This window comes from Brachycentrus maculatus, unplaced genomic scaffold (genome assembly GCF_059751285.1).
Source record: "Brachycentrus maculatus isolate JH-2025_06_01 unplaced genomic scaffold, ASM5975128v1 h1tg000304l, whole genome shotgun sequence".
NCBI classification, from domain to species: Eukaryota; Metazoa; Arthropoda; class Insecta; order Trichoptera; family Brachycentridae; genus Brachycentrus; species Brachycentrus maculatus.
Window position 1 is genome coordinate 245,528 of NW_028281054.1, and position 24,488 is coordinate 270,015.

The window sequence follows — 24,488 nt, forward strand, 5'->3', positions numbered from 1 at the left end:
GTAGTTAGATAGTTAGTCAAAATAAGATTAATTTATTTTTGATAAAGTAAATTTATATGTCCTGCCTAATATATCCTACCCTCGAGCTTCAAACTATGTGTTTAAACTTCAGAAATGTATTTACAAGACAAATGGATTATTACTCTCGTCTTTATTATACAATGTATATTTATATACCTACATATTTTATACATTTGTATATATTCATACACGAGTGAATATTTATATGAACCACAATATACGTATGTTTATATATTTAGTGTATTATACACTTATTGTGATAGGTAGAATAAAAATATATTACATCGATGTAAAAAAATATGATTAATTTTAAAATTTTGAAATGCTTGCAAGTCAAATTAAAACAAAAAAATATATAATTGATTAACATACCTACACGATAATTTTACCTGAAAATATTGTAGAATTGAGTTCAAATATTTGTGAATATGTATTTCAATAAAATATTCAAAATGCTATAATTAAAAATGGATTTATTATTTTAAAGATATTTCTCTCTTACTATACCATAAAGTATTCTAATGTGTGCAAATTTATTTGGTTTTGTAATTGTTAAGTCTAACTATTTTTTTAGGAAAAGGTGCATAATTTCTTAAAAAATTAAGATTATAATAAAAATGTTACATTATTTTAAAATCACTCTAAATAAAATTTTTAAGTGATTTTAAAACAAAGCTACACTTTACTTATAAAATGGAAAATCACAATCTTAGTGCTTCCAATATAAATTATATAAAATAAGTTTTTATAAAGCAACCCTTCTTCCAACCCCTATCCAAACCCTTTGTCAAATATGGCACAGCATAGTATCTACGCAAATTTATCTTGATTGTTAATTGCGTGAAGTCAAGGTGAACAGACCCACGCTTCTTGTACTAGTCCAGGGTGATATTGAATAAATATGAGAGTGAAAATCACTTTTAAAACCAAATGTATTTTTATTTTGTCATCCCTTATAAACGAACCTTTAAATAACTGAAATATTTACTATTTATTTATTGATTCGGCATTAGCTTTGTGGAATGACATGTTGATTAATATTTAAATTAAACACTTGAATATACCACTTAATGAGTTTTATTTATATTATTTTTTGAAATCTCATCAAAGATGAAGAAGAATATGGAAGTCTGGGCATTTACGGGGCTTACGACCGTCATAGGCTGGTTTAAGTGATCACTTTACACACGTGTAACATTCACCAATTCTACCCATTATTGACAACCACACTACTCAAATTCTTGGAAGTTCTATATATATGAACCAATTTAGAAACCTTGTTCATGAATCACTAGAACTTCACTAGAGACATCTATTGGTGAGATGTAAAGAAGCTTTTTATTAAGCAGAAACTCTTATATTAGTATGTGAGATCCGAATCCTGGATTATAATCACACACATGAGAAACGCCAGAAAATATCATTTTCATTTTTATTATTAAGCTAATAATTTGACCAGATAATTTATTTACAACATTTTGAGTGTGTCCAAATACTTGTTCACAAAATCTGGATTATCTCCAATTACAGGAGTTATTTTCATATTATTTTTTGAAATCTCATCAAAGATGAAGAAGAATATGGAAGTCTCTAGTGAAGTTCTAGTGATTCATGAACAAGGTTTCTAAATTGGTTCATATATATAGAACTTCCAAGAATTTGAGTAGTGTGGTTGTCAATAATGGGTAGAATTGGTGAATGTTACACGTGTGTAAAGTGATCACTTAAACCAGCCTATGACGGTCGTAAGCCCCGTAAATGCCCAGACTTCCATATTCTTCTTCATCTTTGATGAGATTTCAAAAAATAATATGAAAATAACTCCTGTAATTGGAGATAATCCAGATTTTGTGAACAAGTATTTGGACACACTCAAAATGTTGTAAAGTTTTATTTATATATACGACTAGTTTCGAAAGCATACAGATGTTTTCATCTTCTGGTAAAAATTAAAACTAAAAGTTAGTTTTAATTTTCACTAGAAGATGAAAACATCTGTATGTTTTCGAAACTAGTCGTTTATATAAATAAAATAGAAGTGGTATATTCGAGTGTTTAATTTAAAAAAAAAATTACAACATTTTGAGTGTGTATAAATACTTGTTCACAAAATCTGGATTATCTCCAATTACGGGAGTTGTTTTCATTTTATTTTTTGACATCTCTATGACGGTCGTCAGCCCCGTAAATGCTCAGATTTCCATATTTTTCTTCATCTTTGATGAGATGTCAAAAAATAATATGAACATAAATATTTACTCATAAATTATTATATTTGGAAAAGGAAAATTGGAACGTCGATGTTATAGCATTTTATGAGAAAATGTGTATATTACTTTGAATTCAGTCAGATCTTTTCGAATAGAAAAATATTATACTGTTATGATAATACCGTTTTGTTGTACGATATCTTTTCAGGTAAAATAAAATCGGATTGAATTCTTTTGGAATAACAAGGGTGGGATTATTGTAAACGTTTTGCGGCAGCCTTCTTTTCATTTTGATAAGTGGCGTAGAAATCATAATAGATATTTGGCAGGTACAGGAAGATATCGAAGCTCTATATCAATTTCCGCGGAAGTGACGTCGACAAAAGGTTTTGTTGAAAAAATACTCTCTAGGCTACTTCAATGGCAATAATACTATATTCAAACTTTATTTTTAAGGCGAGAGAATCGACAGCTTGCAACTTATTTTTTGAAAACCGGTAGCATTTATCCTAATTGAATTTTTTCCATAAAACATCGATTTCTAACGATTTCAACGATTTTTTTTGTATTATTTGTATATATCCACTCACCGAGATTTTTTTGTCCACCGGTTTTAAGACGTGCCCGTCTCTTCGTCAGGACAATTATAACAACACTTTGCAAAAAATATTACACGTCGCTTCCATAGCACTACTCACATACTTATAATGGTTTTAAAGTAATATTAATATTATTATAAAAAAATGTAAAAAAAAAACTAAATAAAAGTAAAAATTACTAACCATAATGTAAATGCTTTAAATTTTAATAATATAGAGAAAAAAGTAAGCCGTTTTATAGTAAATACTGTATACGGTATTGATTTTTTTAAAATTGAAAGTAAGGAGTTAAAAAGAATGATAAAAATATTTTTTTAATAAATATTCATACAAACAAAAAAACTCGGGTATGTACTGTAAAAAAATTACACGAACAACAATTGTGGCTTCTCAGCCGTCAGCCGGTTGCATGCTGAATTGTATGTTGTGCTTAACCACTTTTATTCACTTATTGAATGCTTAACCACTTTTATTTAACTTTTTTCCAATCAGTTTCGACAAGCATCTTGTCATCTCCAGGGATGGACTATTTCTGGAAAATATTTATAAGACAAATATTTATGTTTTTATTATTTAAAAAAATATTTTAATTTAATACCTTTTCTTTTAACCTAAGCGGCTCATACTTAGAAATAGGTATCAAATTGTTGTGGAGTGGGTTCGAGCCGAGAAACTACAACTCAGGGGTCCGCAACACTAACCACGGGACCACAACCCGACACGATTTACATTTAACATGTTTTTTTTCTTCCTTTTTATCATTATGTCGTTGATGTTATGTAACTTCAACTTTCAACGTTCCAAGGACCCATCTCTAAAATTTAGAATTAGCTTCACATACGGTGTTTGAAAATGATGCAGAATGCATAGAGACACGTGTCGCAGCAGATTTTAAGAAATAGTAGTATTTACTAAGTAAAACTATAATTAATGATGGATTTGTAACATGCTGCGGACAACTGTGATACGTCAGCGTTCCATAATTGACACCGAAAATAATTTAAAATTGAAAATTGAAACAGGTTTTTAGATACCATTTTATCCATGGTGTATATTATGTATAAGGGTCAGTCGAGTTGTATGTTTGGCTGTGAGATATTAGTGGGAACTTCTCCGCATTTGTCTTTGTGGTGGGAAAAGTATGGGAAACTCATCAAGAGAAGGGGAATTGTAATTTCCTCTGCAATGCAATGCTAGACCTTCTATTCCAAGTCTAAATGGAATTTTATAGGATGGAAAATTCATCATTTAGACGTACATCAAAGACTCTTAGTACATTGATCAAAGAAAACACTTGTTTTTTACCACTCGAGTTTTATTATAGACTACATGTTTCAGAAGTTAAACTTCCATCATTCAGGTCTGTATAATAACATCTGTATTATTATACATACATACCTGAATGATGGAAGTTTAACTTCTGAAACATGTAGTCTATAATAAAACACAAGTGGTAAAAAACAAGTGTTTTCTTTAATCGTTGTAACATGTCTTACCACAAAGTTAATGCCGAAACAATAAATAAAAAATTAAGTTTTGTCATATTTTATTTAATTTATTATTAGATTAAAACCAATATTTTTAGCTTTTCCACTTTTTTATTTGACCAGCGACCGGGTTTCGTCGTTACAGACATCATCAGACTGGTAACTGTTAATGTCTGTAACGACGAAACCCGGTCGCTGGTCAAATAAAAAAGTGGAAAAGCTAAAAATATTGGTTTTAATCTAATAATAAATTAAAAATGCAATTCCATCACGAAGTGTCAGTGGATAATATAAATCTATTATATTTTATTTAAGTGTTTCGATATTAATCTAGACAGCATTCTTGATCTTATTTCGAATATTAAAAAAGTTTCCATCGCCAATATCCAAGTGTCCTGTGAACTTTCACAGTGAGCTTTAAGCACAAATCATTTTATGAAAAGCACATACTTTAGCGCCCTCTGCGAAACAAATAAAACTCATTCATATAACACTAAAGATTTGTTTCAAAACAATAACGTGTGACGTTTGCTTTCATTCACATTCGTTTGTGTTTCTTTGGTAGAAATTCGAGTTATGAACAAAAATTTTGTCTACGTACAGACAGCTACTTTGCATACTAATATGTTTTACTCTCTCTAACACGCATTTGCACCCAATAGCACATAGGGTACTGTAACCTAACATAATAACTATAGTTATTATACAGACCTGAATGATGGAAGTTTAACTTCTGAAACATGTAGTCTATAATAAAACTCAAGTGGTAAAAAACAAGTGTTTTCTTTAATCATTGTAACATGTCTTACCACAAAGTTAATACCGAAACAATAAATAAAACTCTTAGTACATGGTTACAATTTTTATTTTCTTTTATTTTTCTCCGTCTTTTCCAAAAAATTACTAACTTATGTATGAAAACAAGGTTAAAAGTAAGTAAAAGAAGGAAGAAAGTAGACTGAATGCAGTCGAAAGGCAATCTCTCAGAATAATGTGTGACAAAACAATATGTCACAGGTTTTGACTTTGATATGAATTTCAAATTTATTTGATTCTCAAAATTTTAAATTAACCCAGATTTGTGAACAAGGAATTGGGTTCACCCAAGATTCTGTGAGTATGAAAGGTGTTCGAAGAATAATAATATCATTATCGATATAATAATTTATATATATATATATATATATATATATATATATATATATATATATATATATATATATATATATATATATATATATATATATATATATATATATATATATATATATATATATATATATATATATATATATATATATATATATATATATATATATATATATATATATATATATATATATATATATATATATATATATATATATATATATATATATATATATATATATATATATATATATATATATATATATATATATATATATATATATATATATATATATATATATATATATATATATATATATATATATATATATATATATATATATATATATATATATATATATATATATATATATATATATATATATATATATATATATATATATATATATATATATATATATATATATATATATATATATATATATATATATATATATATATATATATATATATATATATATATATATATATATATATATATATATATATATATATAAAGACGACACGTTAAGCCCATTTATCTTGAAATGTCATTTCTGAAGCTGAAATAAATAGCCCGAAGCTCGGGGTGCGATAAATGACGAATGCGGAAGGGATACGTGACAAAGCCTACAGAGTAAGTTCCCGTTTTAACTAAAAATCATTGCTACATTATATGGCGTGTTTATAAATGATTTATGGCACGTCCTCTTTAACACGACCCTTTCTTGGGTTACTGATTGGATCTAAACTTGGGGCGGGGAAGAGATTGGCAGAGAAGTGGAGAGAAATCTCTCGGAAAATTGGATTTGGTCCTTGGTGCACTAAAAGAAACTAATACAACATTACTTCGATCGTCTCTCCTAAGAATTCTATCTTTCATTTCATTCGACAGAAAGTTATCAACTTTCCGTCAATTCGCTTAGTCGAAAATAATTATTTCAACTACCTGTATGTAAAGCAAAAAATCGTTGATTTAATTAACGCAATTTCTAGCACAGGTGCGTGTGTTTGAAATTCGTAGTAATTATAACTTTAAATATAATGAAAAAAATAGTATTATTTGATATTTATTATATTTAAGTTTTGTACCAAAATTTCTTGGTAGAACTGCATTTTATAGAATAAAATAACAACCATATAGTTTTTCCCAAATTTATTTTATTGGACCACTAAAAAATTCAACAAAAAAGACAACATAATTTTTATTAGATTTATGTTTTGTACTGACATTTCTTGGTGAAACTGTATTTTATATAAGAAAATAATAATAATAAAACAAAAATATTTGACCAATTACCAGATTTCATCGTTACCGACATCATCAGGCTGATGAGGTCTAGACAAAATTCTATGTTAAATACACAAAAAATTAATTTTTATGTTAGAAAAAAATGGTAAATGACATTATATTTTATATTTATTTTGTGAGAAAAAAAAATATATAGTTTTCAACCCCTGCTTTATACACAACAGTATTTACAATGATAATAGTAAATTTTGATATTTTTTATAAAGCGCATAGAATTTTGATATTTTTATTTTATAAAGCGCAAAAATGTATAAATTACCTAGAATTTTGTCTAGCCTCCCACTTGTCTGATGATCAAAACCGATCATTGGTCAAATAAAATAAATGTGGAAAAAAAAAGAAAGTCGTTATTTTACTATTTTATTTAATTAAGGCTTTATAAGTTATTTAGAAAAATATCGTTTACAAATAAAAATTAAAAAAATCCCTGAGTTACTGATATTTTTTACGAGGGTTACAAAGACATGACTGACAGTTAGAACAGTGGTAGTCATTCGGTAGAAGCTGCTGTTTTTTACAATTTCCACCGTAAAGCACATATACATTTCACGCTTGTAAAGTATTTAGAGATGACGTAATTAAGTCGCTAAATGGCCTATTTGTTACGATCTAGTGAAATCGACTCACTTATCGTGTTTGGGTGGAAAACGCATAATTGCCTTAATGTTCCTCGCTAGCTTTATAAATACGTTGGTATCTCAACAAAGTTTAGCAAGTAATTATATCTTTCGTTATGTTGTATCACGCAAGAAACCTTTATTTGTTGTTTTATTGAATAACTAGCTGTACCCGGCCACGCTTTGTTGTAGCTCAGTCAAATGAAAGAAAATAGAAAGCACACATCGCTCACTCCTTTCAAGAACGTCATAAATAAAAAAAACTTGATTTTTCAGGAGAACGTTTTTAAAGTTTGAAATATAATACAATGTATTAAAAATAAATATCAAGCTACTTATTGAACCTTTTACTGTGCAACATATCTTTTAGGTAATACCTGAATGTTTTTTCTCCATTTGAAAAATATTCAGTATATTTAGAAAAGTAAATAAACAATACCTTTTCTTCAAAATGCAAAAACAACACTTTCTGTCCTGTAGCGGGTAAATATTAAGATAAAAATATGCCTGTTTTGCTGGGATATAGTACATTTGGGCATTCCGAAAACATGCACAACTGAATATTGACGATTTTTTATTAATGGCGTTGTTGAAAGGAGTCAGCGATATGTACAGCGTACTTAATGCATTGTCATGGAGATCAATGGCTTTTTCAATATCTCAATAAAATTTTCTTTGGCTTGAGCTTTGATCTTTATCTTCCTCTTGAAAGGAGTGAGCGACATCTCTTATGTGTATCATTTGACAATGAACATTTTTCTCTTTGGTCCATATTTTGATTTATCCTCTTACCTCCGCCGGTAAAAAATTAAAAATGTTCGGAACTATATAATAATAATAATAAAACCCTTATCCGTACCCCAATGGTCCATAGGGCACTGTGCCATATTAACGCAGTGTTATCTTGATCGTTTACACATGAAGGAAGGGTGATCAGCCCTCCGCTTCAGGTACCAGTCCATGGTAATATTGAATAAATATTACAGTGAAAAAATCACTTTTATTTATTTTACCCCCCTTGGGAATCGAACCCGGGACCTCCAGAACGGTAGCCGAGCGAGTGTCGGAACTATTGTGTGAAGTTTTTTTTAATTTGGTATTAATATTTTTATTAATTAATTTGCAATCTCTTTGTAGTAATATTAAAGTAACCATACGTCTTGTTTTTAGTTAGTCTGAACAACATATTATTTTTTTAATTTATATTATTTATTTCTCTTATTTTCTTTCTCAACATTCCTCTTCTTTTTATTAATACATAAAAACTGCGAAAAAAAATCTTGTTTTCTTGAATAAACATACTTTTACGTAAAAATTGGTAGATGTCCCGTTTTAAGGACAAAAATAAATGGCCACGTTAGGTAATATCCATTTATTTTTTATTTTATTTTATTTAGTAAATACTTCTTCTTCTTAAAATTTATTATATTAAGTGTTTCGGTGTACTCCGAATCATTTAAAAAAATCGTTTACTGTGTTTGAAAATGATACGGAATTTATCGAAACATGTGTCATAATAGATTTTAAGAAATTGTGGTATTTACCAAGTAAAAATTAAATTGAAAATCCATATTAATTGTTCACTCTTGGGACTATCAATCTGAGAGAGATTGATTTTATTTTAAGGGTAAATATTTTTACAATATAAAAACCTATTAATTTTCAAAATATTTTGATAAAATAAGGATATTTCTAGAAATAATGCTTCAAGTATACGGAATTATTAATGAATATGAATTATGTTGAATTTTCGAGTCATTAGGTGCTCAGTCAAATCGAAAACATTATCCTTCACAGAATTCAAACCAAAAACAGGAATTTAATTTAAAGCAATAAAAATTTATCAATTAAAATTTTAGCGAAAGTGTAATACCGATTTACGAATAAGATTTATTTAATCAAATATAGGGATTTGTTCAAAAGTGAAAATTCTTAATTTAAATATTTGAAAACATCTATCCATCCGCTTTAATGTTATTTGTGTAATGCAAAAGAAATCATTCGAAAATTTCTAATTTATTAGAGGCTGGAATTTGTATTTTTTTGTATTTATTTTGTTAAAATTGTTTGTTAAGGGTTGTGAAAGATTATCAGTAAAATGTTGCTGGTTTTATTTTAATGACTTTGGTTGTGTATTATTTTTTGACATCTCATCAAAGATGAAGAAGAATATGGAAGTCTGGGCATTTACGGGGCTGACGACCGTCATCGGCTGGTTTAAGTGATCACTTTACACACGTGTAACATTCACCAATTCTACCCATTATTGACAACCACACTACTCTAATTCTTGGAAGTTCTTTATATATGAACCAATTTAGAAACCTTGTTCTTGAATCACTAGAACTTCACTAGAGACATCTATTGGTGAGATGTAAAGAAGCTTTTTACTAAGCAGAAATTCTTATATTAGTATGTGAGGTCCAAATCCTGGATTATAATCACACATGAGAAACGCCAGAAAATACCATTTTCATTTTTATTATTTAAGCTTATAATTTGACCAGATAATTTATTTACAACATTTTGAGTGTGTCCAAATACTTGTTCACAAAATCTGGATTATCTCCAATTACAGGAGTTATTTTCATATTATTCTATAATATGAAAATAACTCCTGTAATTGGAGATAATCCGGATTTTGTGAACAAGTATTTGGACACACTCAAAATGTTGTAGACTTTGGTTTATTCTATATATAAGTATACTAGGTAGCTCCAAGCGAGTGACTGCTTTTGAGGAGAGACTTATCTAGAATGCCGTTGGTCAGACTATCCGGGTATATATACGATTGCGGGATGTTGTCACCAATGTGCCACCAACAAATCTTCATTCCTTACAAATAATCAATAGTTCAACTTTTTATTACATTAACTTATATCAGCAGCACACCCTTACATTTTTGTTGTTTTTTTTTATCGACTTGTCATCCATAAATGATGGCAATTTTGAACTGATTCCTTCAATTTATTTATTATATTTTCCATGAACTTATATTTTATTAAAAAAGTGTTTTTAGAGAAAAAAATCATCGTCGGACGCCGATTCCAAAATCCTCTATTCGAAAATGTTAAACCGCAGTATTGCCAAAGTAAACAGATTTTCCTCCTTTCATTAATTGATTCGTCAGTCACTTTGTGATAAAATCTATCCATTTTTAATGCATCGAAACGCGCGTCACAGTAGATTTAGAAATAGTGGTATTAACTCAGTAAAACTGAAATTAAAAATATTTTCATATTTTTCACAGTCAGTAGTAAACCAACAAATATTATAATAAGAATAAACTTATAAATTCATTTAATTAAAAAAATATTCCTTTTATTAAATTCTTATTAAAGTTGGGAGTGAAAAAAAGGTACCTACTTATTGTATTTATCTATCCGAATTGAGATAATACAGGAATATTTCAATTATAATTTAGTTCGTATATTGTACAAAGCCTAATATAAGTAAATAAGAAATAAATGTAAAGCTCTCTCGAGACCAAATAATGTGGAAGAAATGGCGTTATATAAATTATTATATATATAATAATAATAAACAATAGTCCCCGTAAGAAAAAAAAAAATAAAACCCTTATCCGCACCCCAATGGTGCATAGGGCACTGCGTTATACAAACGCAGTGTTATCTTGATCGTTTACATATGAAGGAAAGGTGATCAGCCCTCCGCTTCAGGTACCAGTCCAGGGTAGTATTGAATAAATATTACAGTGAAAAAATCACTTATATTTATTTTACCCCCCTTGGAGATCGAACCCGGGACCTCTAGAACGGTAGCCGAGCGTGCTGACCATTACACTACGGAGGCGGAAAAATATTAAGAAGTAAGACGTAAGAAAAAAAAAGATTAAAAATATTGGCTTTGATTTTTTTCTTCATTTCGACACTCTTATTAATGACCCTTTTAACGTCTCAAAAATGATATTTATCTTTAGCACCACATGTTTTATATATAAATGTGACAATTCTGTTCACTTTATCCCTGACTATTTCATAACTTCTGGACAATTCTGGATAATGAATTATCCCTTCTTCCCGAATGATACGACATTTGTTAAAACTTAGACAATTATAAGCCATTAACAGAAGCCATTAAGGCATTCTTCCGAACATTATTTAATTTAACGCCACACCGTCAGAAACAAACTATTGCTAAGATAGTACGCCCATTAATATTGCTCTACGATTGTATCAATTTGGCTACATTTTTTCAAAGAATAATTTATGCGAGCAATAGTTTTTAGGTACTTATATAGAATAAATAATATTTTATTAAAATTGAACACTTGAATAATCCACTTTATCTAGTTTTATTTTTATTTACGACTAGTTTCGAAAACGACAATTGTTTTCATCTTCTGGTACAAATTAAAACTAACGAACAAAAATATATTTAGGTGTATATATAGGTTAATAAATATAGGTAGGGGGGTTAAGGAACAACGTTTTTTGTAAAAGGAAACATTGATGGTGACGTATTTTGAAACAGTAAATTATTAATTATTGTTTATCTGAATTTAAATTTTTATGTATTTCTAAATTTTCTAAATTATTCATGACTTGACCTTTATTATTATTATTATTTTGAATTATTTTGCTCAACATATAAATACATACAACGTATACATACACTCGCATTAAAACGTTGGTTATAAGCATTATTTTTTTGAATCTCAACATAGATGAAGAAGAATATGGAAGTCTTGTCATTTATAGAGTTTACGACCGTCATAGACTGACTTTAAGTGATCACTTTACTCATGTGTAAAATGTTGAGATGAAAAAAGAATATGAAAAATTACTCCTTTAATTAAAGATAATCCAGATCTGTGAACAAGTATTAGGACACACTGAAAATGTTGGTAACAGGTGTGTTACTAATTATTATTTTTTAATTATAAAAGAATAAATTAATTGATGACTCAAAATTGCTAGTATGATGAAATCTTCCTATTTTTCTAAATAAACTTACCATCACGCCACTTTTCCGCAGGGCCAGGCAGAAAAAATAGAATGGCATACCAATCTGTATTGCAAACAATCTTTGCCTCTTCTACATTCATGCATCTCCTCATACCATACATCTTCTTACCCTTATCCACACTTGATGGTGCAAAGGCAACTGTATCGTATTGACGCAATGTTATCTTGATCGTGACTTACATGAAGGCAAGGTGATCACTCCTGTGCTTCAGCGACCAGTCCAGAGTAATATCAAAAAAAAATTGAAGTGTAAAATCACTTATATTTATTTTTAACCCCCCCCCCCCTGCGAACCGAACCTGGGACCTCCAGCACGGTAGCTAAACACGCTAACCATTACACCACGAAGGCGGACGAAATCATACTATACCATACATACACGACGAGTATTTTAACTTCTGCTCTGACCACTTTGAAGTATCTGAAATACTTGATCATAAAAATTTCCTTTAAAGATTTCTTCCGTATTTTTTTTGCCTTTTTCATAATTTTTCTATCCCTGTTAAATTTAGTAAGATGAAGAATAATTGACTGCAGACAAGTTCAAAGGAGTAAAAAGCAACGTCAGAGAATTTCAAGAACATCTGTAATTCTTGAACTAGTCATTTTTACATTGCTCAGTGGTCTTATGAGAGCGTTTTTTTTATATTTCAGGCTTTCCATAATATAAATTAAATATTATACTTAAAAAAACTATTAATAAATGATATCCGAAAATTCTTTTCTTGTAGAATATGCCCCAATGAAAAAAACCTATTGTTCGTTGAGTGTAAAAACAGATTAAAGAAGATTGAATGACGAGATAATGATTTCATTTATGGAAAAGAAAAACAATTATTTTTTTAACGCTTAGCACCGTAGACGTAAATATTTTTCTTGGAAATATATCCACTGGAGTTCAAATACATTTAGAAATTTGAGTAGTGTTATTTGTAATTAACAGGTAGAATGGTATATGTTACACGTATATAAAGTGATCACTTAAAGCGGTATTTAGAAGGTCATAAGGCCTGCAAATTACAAATCTTCTTTAGTCTTCTTTATTTATATTAAAAAATCGAAAAAAATCTATTTCACTTGTAAGTGGAGCAGAGTGCAGTATTTGTGAAAAAAAAGTCAAAATAACACACTTTCGTTGAAGAAAAGTAAGAAAAAAAGGAAAATAGAAAAGCAAGTGCTCCAAATACTGATTTTATATATTTCTTATATTAATTTCTAATTAATTTGTTATATAAATTTCTCTTCTTTTTTCGTTAAATATATCACGTTCTGTTGTGTTTTAGGTAATTTTAAAATAAAATAATTGTGTTTATAAAACTGTGCGGAAAAACCTATAAATCTTAATACTTCTTTGTAACCGTTGATTGGGTCAAGTTTTTATATTCCTATTTAAAATAAAAACTTTGTACGAGAATGATAAAAGCTTTATACGAGAATACAACTTAATATCGTTTCACTAATTTCTTTAAATTTTCAAAGGCTAAAGTAGTTTGTGAGCTCTTTTCTGCGAGGCTTATTATTTTACAATTTTCATTCAACGTTTTTCAGGTTTTAACGATTTATTTTGACTATGGATAACACGTCTGCAAGCTGCCTGCGACAGATTACCGAATAATAGTACCAGCACGAATCACATGAAAACATTTCGTCGCATTTTTTCTTCCATAAATCACCATTTTCCACCCCAAATGGCATCAATTATGACGAGATTTCCTTCACTCGCTATTAGGGTAATATACTGAATGCTTCAAAATTCATAGACAAAAAAACATTAATTCGTTCACTCCTTTCAACAACGTCGTAAATCTAAAACTTGATTTTTCAGGAGATCATTTCTAAAATTTGAAAATATAATAAAATATATTAAAAATAAATATCAATCAACTTATTGAACTTTTTACTATGCAACAGATCTTTTTAGGTAAAACCTGAATGTTTTTTCTTCATTTGAAAAATATTTAGTATATTTAAAAAAATAATTAAACGAAACCTTTTCTTCGAAACGCAGAAACAACACTTGCTGTCTTGTAGAGGGTAAATATTACGTTGAAAATATGCCACTTTTGCTGGGATATAGTACATTTTCTGGGCATTCCAAAAACATTCACAATTGAAAATTGTCGATTTTCGATTTATGACGTTGTTGAACTGCCAACATGGTGACTAACGCATTAGCTAGACTTAAGAATAAAAGATATTCACACTGATGGTAAATGTACATAGTACTCATATGAAAATACTTGGAAAAATCCAAACTTTGGTATAAAATACAATAAAACGTCCAATTTGTTTTGTTTGACGTTAAATTTGATTTGTTAAACCTCCAATTTGGTTTGTAAGGCTTCCAATTTGGTTTGTGAAACGTTAAATTTGAAGTGTAAAACTTGTATATATCCACATATATATGCATATCAGCAAGCACAAAAAAAACATATCAACAACATCAAAAATAAACATAATGAAAATGAAATAAACACACCATTCGTAAGTAAAGAGAGAAGGGTAAAATAAATATGCAAATAAAATTCCATAATGCGATGCTTATCTCTTAAATGGCCAGCAAATGGTTGTTAACCCTTCCAGATATATTAATATTCCAATTGTATTATCATTAGTATTTTATTGATACCCGTAATTAACAAACACGTTTTAATAGAAAATTAATTTGTAATCCCTTTTACATCCAAGTATTGGCACACCCATGTATTGTGTAACAAAAAAACCCCAAGTCAATAACCTTGACTTTCAGACAGAGCACTTTCAGAAACTTTCAGCGGTGATAACACCGATCAGTACAAATGTCAGGCTAATTTCTTCATCGCGTGCTGCATTTTTCATGAAAATTTATTCGGTTTTCTTCGAAAAAGGCGAACTTTCGCATCAAACTGACTAAAATATGTAAATATAACAACGATACTTCTTTACGCTTCAAATTTATACTGATTAGAATAATACCACTGAATTTTTAACTGCAATTTAATAAGAGTCAAATAAGTAAAAAAAAACCCGCCATTATTATATAATATTTCAAGAACTTACTGTTGTTTTCCATTTTATTTCATATGACAAAAACAACATTGTTATAAAATAACTGCTTAGTGATAAAAAAAAACTACTACACGTATTTAGTTTTTTCCACATATCACTCACTCCTTTCAAGAACGTCATAAATCAAAAAACTTGATTTTTCAGGAGAACGTTTTTAAAGTTCAAACATAAAATACAATGTATTAAAAATAAATATCAAGCTACTTATTTACCTTTTTACTGTGCAACAGATCTTTTGAGGTAAAACCTGAATTTTTTTCCATTTGAAAAATATTTAGCATATTTAAAAAAATAATTAAACAATACCTTTTCTTCAAAATGCAAAAATAACACTTTCTGCCCTGTAGCGGGTAAATATTAAGTTAAAAATATGCTGCTTTTGCTGGGATATAGTACATTTTCTGGGCATTACAAAAACATGCACAACTCAAAATTGACGATTTTTGATTTATGACGTTCTTGAAAGGAGTGAGCGATATATTTTATAAGACCAGTGATGGGGTTCCGTCGTCACCGACATTATCAGACTAGTATGATAAATCATCAGTCTAATGATGTCGGTAACGACAAAAACCGGTCACTGGTCAAAAAAAAAAATTGTGTGAATTTTTTTTTAAAGTTTTATTTTATTTTATTATATAAAATGCAGTTCCACGTATTAATGTCCGTGCAAAACTTAAATCAGGGGTTAGTCTTAAAAAGAAGTTTGCTTCTAAAATCATCCATTAGTTTAGATTTAATTCTGCTACTGTACCATAATTTTATCTAAAGTTCAGCATGCAATCGTAATTATGTGTATTTGAATTCAAATTGTTGATAAATTTTGATTTAAAAGCAAACTTTCAAAGCTAAGTGCCTAAAAGCCTAATTTGGACGTCTTTTGCCCTAAAATAATAATTTTAATCTTATTTTTTATTATAATAAAATCAAATTAAAAATGCTTTATTCTTTAAGAGCCAAAATACGTATGCTATATGTTATGAAAAACATAAAATACATAAATGTCAAGCTGACTGACAATATAGAAGAATAAGTTTGTTCACAAAAACTTTTATGCTACCTAGCTCATCACGTTTTAGTTCTAGAATGTTCTCCCCATACATTCTCCTGTACCATTTCATGTAGATATGTTCTCATGTTGATATGTACTATTCTTTCGTTGTTCGGGCTTCCTTACACACAAGTATCTCACAGAAGAGTTGGATGTAATCAAGATTGCACGAATAGGATATGTAATGCAGTTAGGTGAAGCTAGATTAGAAGGTCCAATTCCTGTCGGTTCAAAGAGATATACATAAATAATAATATTATTTGTGGATTTGGAATTGATTTATGGAAAACACAATGAATCAAAATATCAAAAAAACACAATGATGAAAAATTATACATAGAAAAATCCTGAGATGAAGATCGGCAGCAAAATCAAGATTTATAAAACTTGTGTCTTCGAGATAAGAAACGCCAGGATAAGATAAATATGCGAGACAGATCACCAAAGAGATGGATCGATAGCTGGGACAAGAAACAGGATGCAAGGCCTACACCCAGAAAAAGAAGAAGAACACAATGATTCAAATGCAAAACAAAACTTTTGTAAACTACCACTTTCTTCAGTTTATTTATGTAAACACGATTATTCCCGAGAATCACACATATTTTATTTGTATATGTGTGTGTGTGTAAAAAAAAGTAACGAGCTAACGATCACACCACTTCTCCGCAAGGGTAGGCAGAAAAAATATATTGCCACACCAATCTGTCTTTGCAAATAATCTTTACCTCTTTTTTTTTAATGTCTCTTAATTTTAATAAACATTGTTCAAAAACAATTATGTCATTATCTCAATAATAATTAAAAAGGCAAAAAAAAGTTTCCATCACTCCTGCCTTTAACATTAAAAAATAAAATCGCAACATCGTCTCCATTACACTTCATAAACTTTTTTAATCAAGAAATAAACGCGTTATCTTAGCTAAAAAAGGGCTAGTACAGAGTCCAAATGAATATTAACTTTTTTTCTTTTATTTTTCACGAAAATCGCTTTCCCTTGTCACATTACGCTTCACGCTTCGACTGTCGCAAAACTCACTTCTGTTTCGAATTGTGACCACTTTTAAGGAGAGAGTCGAATTTCATAAAAAACATGCTTTCTATAAAAAAAACATAAACCGGACTATGGTTTTGTGGTTAGGTTACCGACATCATCAGTCTGATGATGTCGGTAACGACGATCCCGGTCGCTGGTCGAATAAAAAAAAGTGGAAAAGCTAAAAATATTGGTTTTAATCTAATAATAAATTAAAAATGCAATTCCATCACGAAGTGTCAGTGGATAATATAAATCTATAAATTAAATATTGATTTTCCTTAGTTTTTCAAGTAATAATTAAAATATTATTAACCTTCTGCAACCTAAATCCTGATTCGTCATTTATTACTGTTTGTTTTAGATTCAATCACAAGATGTCAATGTCAATACTCGAACTAAATAACTAGAGACTATGCGAATATTTGTGTTGCCGAATTTGAACCATGCCTTTTGATCATTTGCAATTATTTGCTTACGAATCAACATTGACTATTGTTTTGTACAAAGGCTCAAAATCCTTTGGATGTATCATGCTTAGCGACTAAAATTTTCTTGTAATTTGTTTCAGGCCTGCCAAACGATATTAGCGTCTATTGGCACCAGTACCCCTACAGTTTGGGAATAGGATTTTGCAAATTAAGGGCTCTTCTCTCAGAAGCGTAAGTGATATCTTTTATTAATATTCTATTAAATTTATCATATTTCCTTAAATTTATCATATTTCATATGACCGTCTCCGTAGTGTAATGGTCAGCACGCTCGGCTACCGTTCTGGAGGTCCCGGGTTCGATTTCCAAGGGGGGTAAAATAATTATTAGTGATTTTTTCACTGTAATATTTATTCAAAATTACCATGGACTGGCACCTGAAGCGGAGGGCTGATCACCTTTCCTTCATGTATAAACGATCAAGATAACACTGCGTTTATAGGACACAGTGCCCTATGCACAATTTGGGTGCGGATAAGGGTTTTATATATATATATATATATATATATATATATATATATATATATATATATATATATATATATATATATATATATATATATATATATATATATATATATATATATATATATATATATATATATATATATATATATATATATATATATATATATATATATATATATATATATATATATATATATATATATATATATATATATATATATATATATATATATATAAATATATATATTTATATATATATATATATATACATATATTTATATATTTATATATATATATATATATATATATATATATATATATATATATATATATATATATATATATATATATATATATATATAAATATATAAATATATATATATATATATATATATATATATATATATATATATATATATATATATATATATATATATATATATATATATATATATATATATATATAAATAAATATTTATATGTATATATATTTATATTTTAACAAGATTACTTCCTCGTACCGCATAAATATATGTGTTCCACTGTAATGAATATTTTTTAAATGTATAAAATGGTACTTTAAACAAAAAAACAAAAAAAAAACAAAAAAGTTCCGTTCCGTTCTAAGCGCAAGAGCTGCCTTTTTTGGAGATGCTCCGGGCAACTTAAATATGATTGTATTAAGTACAAATTTATAGAAATTGTTAAAAAATACTACGATATTAAATAAAAAATAAAACAAATTTTGATACTGAAATTTCTAAACATATAGAGTATATTACATATTAATTTAAAAAAATGCGTATAGCTGATGACGTTAACGTGGCTTATGCATCCATTTTAGCCATGTATTTGATAACGTATGGCGAAAATAGGATGCCAACGTGACTTAACGTAGGCGGTTAGTGATGCATAGAAAAAATAGAACGAGAATGTGGCATACGTTATAGTTAATGTATCAATTCAAAAATACAGTAGTAAAATAAAAAAGAACATATAGTCGTATACTTATCGCACTTTTGTTTCAGGTAATGATGTGAAATTAATTTAATACTCCTGAAGGTTCGATCCCTAAAACATACGTTTTACATGAAACCATACCTTACTTCCGCATCCTTTTTGTTTCTTCCAGGATAATTTAACCGGGTCATTTTAAACGTTATCATTAATCCTGGAAGATGTACTAGGAACACCGCTATATTAAATTGAAACGTGCAATGTTTCAGAACTGAAAATTATTAATGAAGCGTATTCATTTTAATGCCGGGTATATGAGAGATGGGTTTTCTAGCTGTCGTTAGGAATATATAATAAGAGAAGGTTTGCTTACAATGTTCATTTTCCAAAAGACACACCCAATTTCACCTACGAGGTAACCTATCCGTACCTAAGAGGGTGATTTGAAATCCTCATAAACCAACATTTCACTCTCACAATATAACTCGGCAATCGTTTGATCAATTCGTCATAAATTGATTTACCCTTTTTTAATTTTTCAACTAAATGCCTAAAAATTCGATTGATTTTTTGTAAATATCTAACTAACCTAAACAAACGCAATATAAAAAAATAGCAAAAAATTACAGTTGAAGATGAGTTATGTTTTTGTTACATTAAAATCAGTCGTTAATGAAACTATGTGGGTACTAAAAAAAACTCTTGATAAATATATGTATATATATATATATATATATATATATATATATATATATATATATATATATATATATATATATATATATATATATATATATATATATATATATATATATATATATATATATATATATATATATATATATATATATATATATATATATACATATACACATATACACATATACATATACATATACATATACATATACATATACATATACATATACATATACATATATATATATATATACACATATACATATACATATACATATACATATACATATACATATACATATACATATACATATACATATACATATACATATACATATACATATACATATACATATACATATACATATACATATACATATACATATACATATACATATATATATATATATATATATATATATATATATATATATATATATATATATATATATATATATATATATATATATATATATATATATATATATATATATATATATATATATATATATATATATATATATATATATATATATATATATATTGGGTTGATGCAAAAGTTTTGACCGTTTTTTATGATCCCAGGTAAAATTTTTTTTTTTCATAAATTATGAATAGTATCTTCTTTTTTTATGATTCCATTGTATAAAGGATGCTTTTCCTCTACTTTCTATTCAGTTTTGGTCTAGCTAGTGTACAGTAATGACCCCTTGTATTTTTTCAAAATGTCGCTCGATAAAGTGCATTTACATCATTGTTTACTTTATGAATTCCGTTTAGACAATACCGCGAGTGTGGCAACCAAAAACATTTGTGAAGTGTATGGAGCAGATGTCATCAAAGTTTGGCAGGTACGAAGATGGTTTACAAAATTCCGATCTGGAGATTTTTCACTCATTGATAAACCACGTACCGGGGGGCCATTGAAGTCTGATGACGACAAGTTAAAAGTCATAATTGACACCAATCCACGTCTAACCATCAGGGAGATTGTGTCAATGATGGGAGTCAACCAAACAACCGTATTAAGACATTTGAAGCGTATGGAAATGGTATCGCGGTACGACGTTTGGATACCTCATCAATTGTAGGCTGCCAATTTATTGGATCGTGTTTCAACGTGCGTTGCTTTGAGTGTGAGACAAAAACATGAACCTTTTTTGCATCGTTTGGTGATGGGAGATGAGAAATGGGTTGTGTACAACAACGTGACAAGAAAAAGACATTGGACTATACCTGGACAAGCCCCATTAACAACTTCGAAGGCCGAAATCCAAAAAAAAGTTATACTTTGTGTTTGGTGGGATAATAAGGGTATTGTGTATTTTGAACTCTCGGAACACGATCAAACAAGTACAACAGAGCGATATTGTCAGCAATTATCCAAATTGAACATGGACCTTCAAAAGGATAGACCAGAATTGGTAAACAGAAAAGGGGTAGTGTTTCATCACGACAACGCGCGACCACATGTGGCTTTGATGACCCAACACAAGCTAAATGAGTTAAATTGGGATGTTATCACGCATCCACCATATTTTCTAGATCTTGTTCTTTCTGATTTTCATTTATTCCGATCACTGTGAAAAAAATGAAATGATGAAAAAAATTATACAATAGAGCAGGTAAAAACATCCCTTACTTCATTTTTCGCATCAAAATCCACGGAATTTTTTACTACTGGTATTAATAAGTTAATAGAAAGATGGAAGAAGGTTATAAGAACTGATGGAAATTATATAATTTATTAAATAAATAATACATAAAATAAAAAAAATAAAAAAAGTTATATGTAAAAAACGGTCAAAACTTTTGCATCAACCCAATATATATATATATATATATATATATATATATATATATATATATATATATATATATATATATATATATATATATATATATATATATATATATATATATATATATATATATATATATATATATATATATATATATATATATATATATATATATATATATATATATATATATATATATATATATATATATATTTAATTATTTAATTATTAATTTATTTTTCATATGCTGCAAAACATATTTCTTTCTTTTCTTTAATACTTTATCCGCAACAAATGGTGCATAAGGAACTGCTTTTTATAAAAGCAAAGTTATCTTAATCGATAAATACATGAAGGAAAAATGATAAGTCATGGTTTTTCTATACCAGTCCATATCAATATAAAATATGTGTGTATGTATATAATTCCAGCACAAATATTTTATCATTACTTGAGTTTAATTATGTTTATTAATACTAGTTATATTAATACTCTTAGTTAAAGTATGTTATTGCTGTTTTTATAAACTGCTTATATTTAATAATAAAACATTTATTAATATCAAATCTCATTAATGTCGATAAAAAATTAATACCACAATTCAATTAATAAATTAATTCTAAAATAGAGGAATTTCACGTTTTATTATTCACAAAAAAACATCAAAAAACTTTATGCCACCTTCACTTTTGTAGTTGTATCTCGATCTATAAATATAATTTCGTTGGAATAATGTAAGTGTGGGCGACACGTGATGGATTAAATCTGAATAATTTATCTCATGTAAAAACCGAGATTTCTTGTAGAACACAAAAAAAAGAATAGAATATTTTTTCATGTATATCTTCTTTTTTTCATACAAGCGTTAGAAAATCATAAAAATGAAAACTTACGAATTATAAAATACGTTTAAAGGTATATTTTTATCAATCAAATTAATTTTATAAGTGGAAATCATTGAGAAATAATTACTTGATTATAAACAAGTTGAATTTTTAATTAAATGATATATATATTTTTTAACCCTTTATCCGCACCCCAATGGTGCATAGGGTACTGCATCATATAATCGCAGTGTTGTATTGATCATTAACGCATGAAGGAAAGATGATCAGCCATCCATTTCAGGTACCAGTCCAGGGTAATATTGAATTTTTTTTTATATATTTTTTTATACATTCTTTAAAAAAGTATTTTGTTTTTATTAATGGAGAATTCACATATAACGATTTTTAAAAAAAGGAATCACCCGCAAAGCCTTATTTTTTATGGGATTGTCTGGATGTATGATAGGGAATTCGTTGTGACAAATATGTCACAAACACAAGTATGTAATTGAAAAAGAATATTTCTTTTATTCATTTGACCGGCTTACGACCTGTCAAAAGCTGTTTTTGTGATCATTTTATATACGTAAAACATTCATTTACACACATTTCATGAAGATCTCTGCAAAAAAAAACTTCAAAAAACACTCAAAGATGGTGTATGTGAAGGAAGGTGTTAATTAACAGATTAATACAACTTTTAAATTTAATTTTGTAAAGTGTGGTTGTCAATCATGGGTAGAATGGGGAATGTTATACAGGTTGTAAGCCTTGTAAATACCTAGACTTCCATATCTATCTTTATCACTGTTGTGATGTCAGCATAAAAAATGCAAATTAAACACGTATTTAAAATTAAAAAATGGGCTTGAATAAATGATACAGTTACATATAAATCAAATAAAACTTTTGCGTGCGTCGAAGAGGTACTAGGCAAAAATCTTTATGCGCAGTATTTGTATACAATGCAAACAATGCTATGTTGTCTCTGATTCCGCGGCTTCACATGTTAGTCAATGCTTTTGAAAGTATAGATTTATTTACATAATATATTGTTATCCACCTTGAAGTCTGTACTTTCTCAGCATTTTTTTCTCTGTTATAATGGATAAATTTAAGCGTTGTGTTTCACCCTCTCTTGCTACTCACTGATAGTGTGTGGAGGAGACGTGTATTTACCAGTGCTTACTATTTGTTATTTTATTATTATTTTATGTTTAAGACTTTTTGTTTCTCTCTTAGTGTTTTCATTAGTGTATTTTTATATTAGATACTGTATATATGTATTATGCTAAAAGCATTAGCCGTTCAAAAATTAAATAAATAAATAAATATGTTCTTCTAAAGAAAAAAATAAAATTTAAATTTGGGAAATAGATAAAAGGAATCTTGAGTTAATATTCATTGATTTTAGTAAGTGGATTTTCATTTGAATATGGATTTGACCCAAAAGCTTAAGCTCGCCTTTTTTCAATACAAGTAAATTAAAAAAAGCTGAGTGTTAGGATAATACTATTTGATACAACTAATTTATACAAAATTTTAAATAATATTTTAGACTGTTTTTATTGAAAATGATAAATATGTATGCCCCAACCAGAATCACGAGAAACCGTCAAATATTTTATTGAAATAACATCCGGACAGTGTCTGGATTCAATACTACTATACACCGAATGCAAAACATCGGCAATGATTTCGCGGACCATATTGATATCTGGAATAT

At 28.1% G+C, this 24,488-nt stretch overlaps 1 protein-coding gene across 2 annotated transcripts in view; it reads left to right on the forward strand.

The window, feature by feature from the left end:
- Positions 1–24,488, forward strand: part of LOC148304784 (neuropeptides capa receptor-like) — a 256,462-nt gene that overhangs the window by 173,283 nt on the left and 58,691 nt on the right. For both annotated transcript variants that reach the window (XM_088267738.1, XM_088267739.1), the window contains one exon: positions 18,090–18,180. In XM_088267738.1, the coding sequence (XP_088123864.1) occupies positions 18,090–18,180 (91 nt within the window). The remainder of the gene's footprint in view (positions 1–18,089; positions 18,181–24,488) is intronic.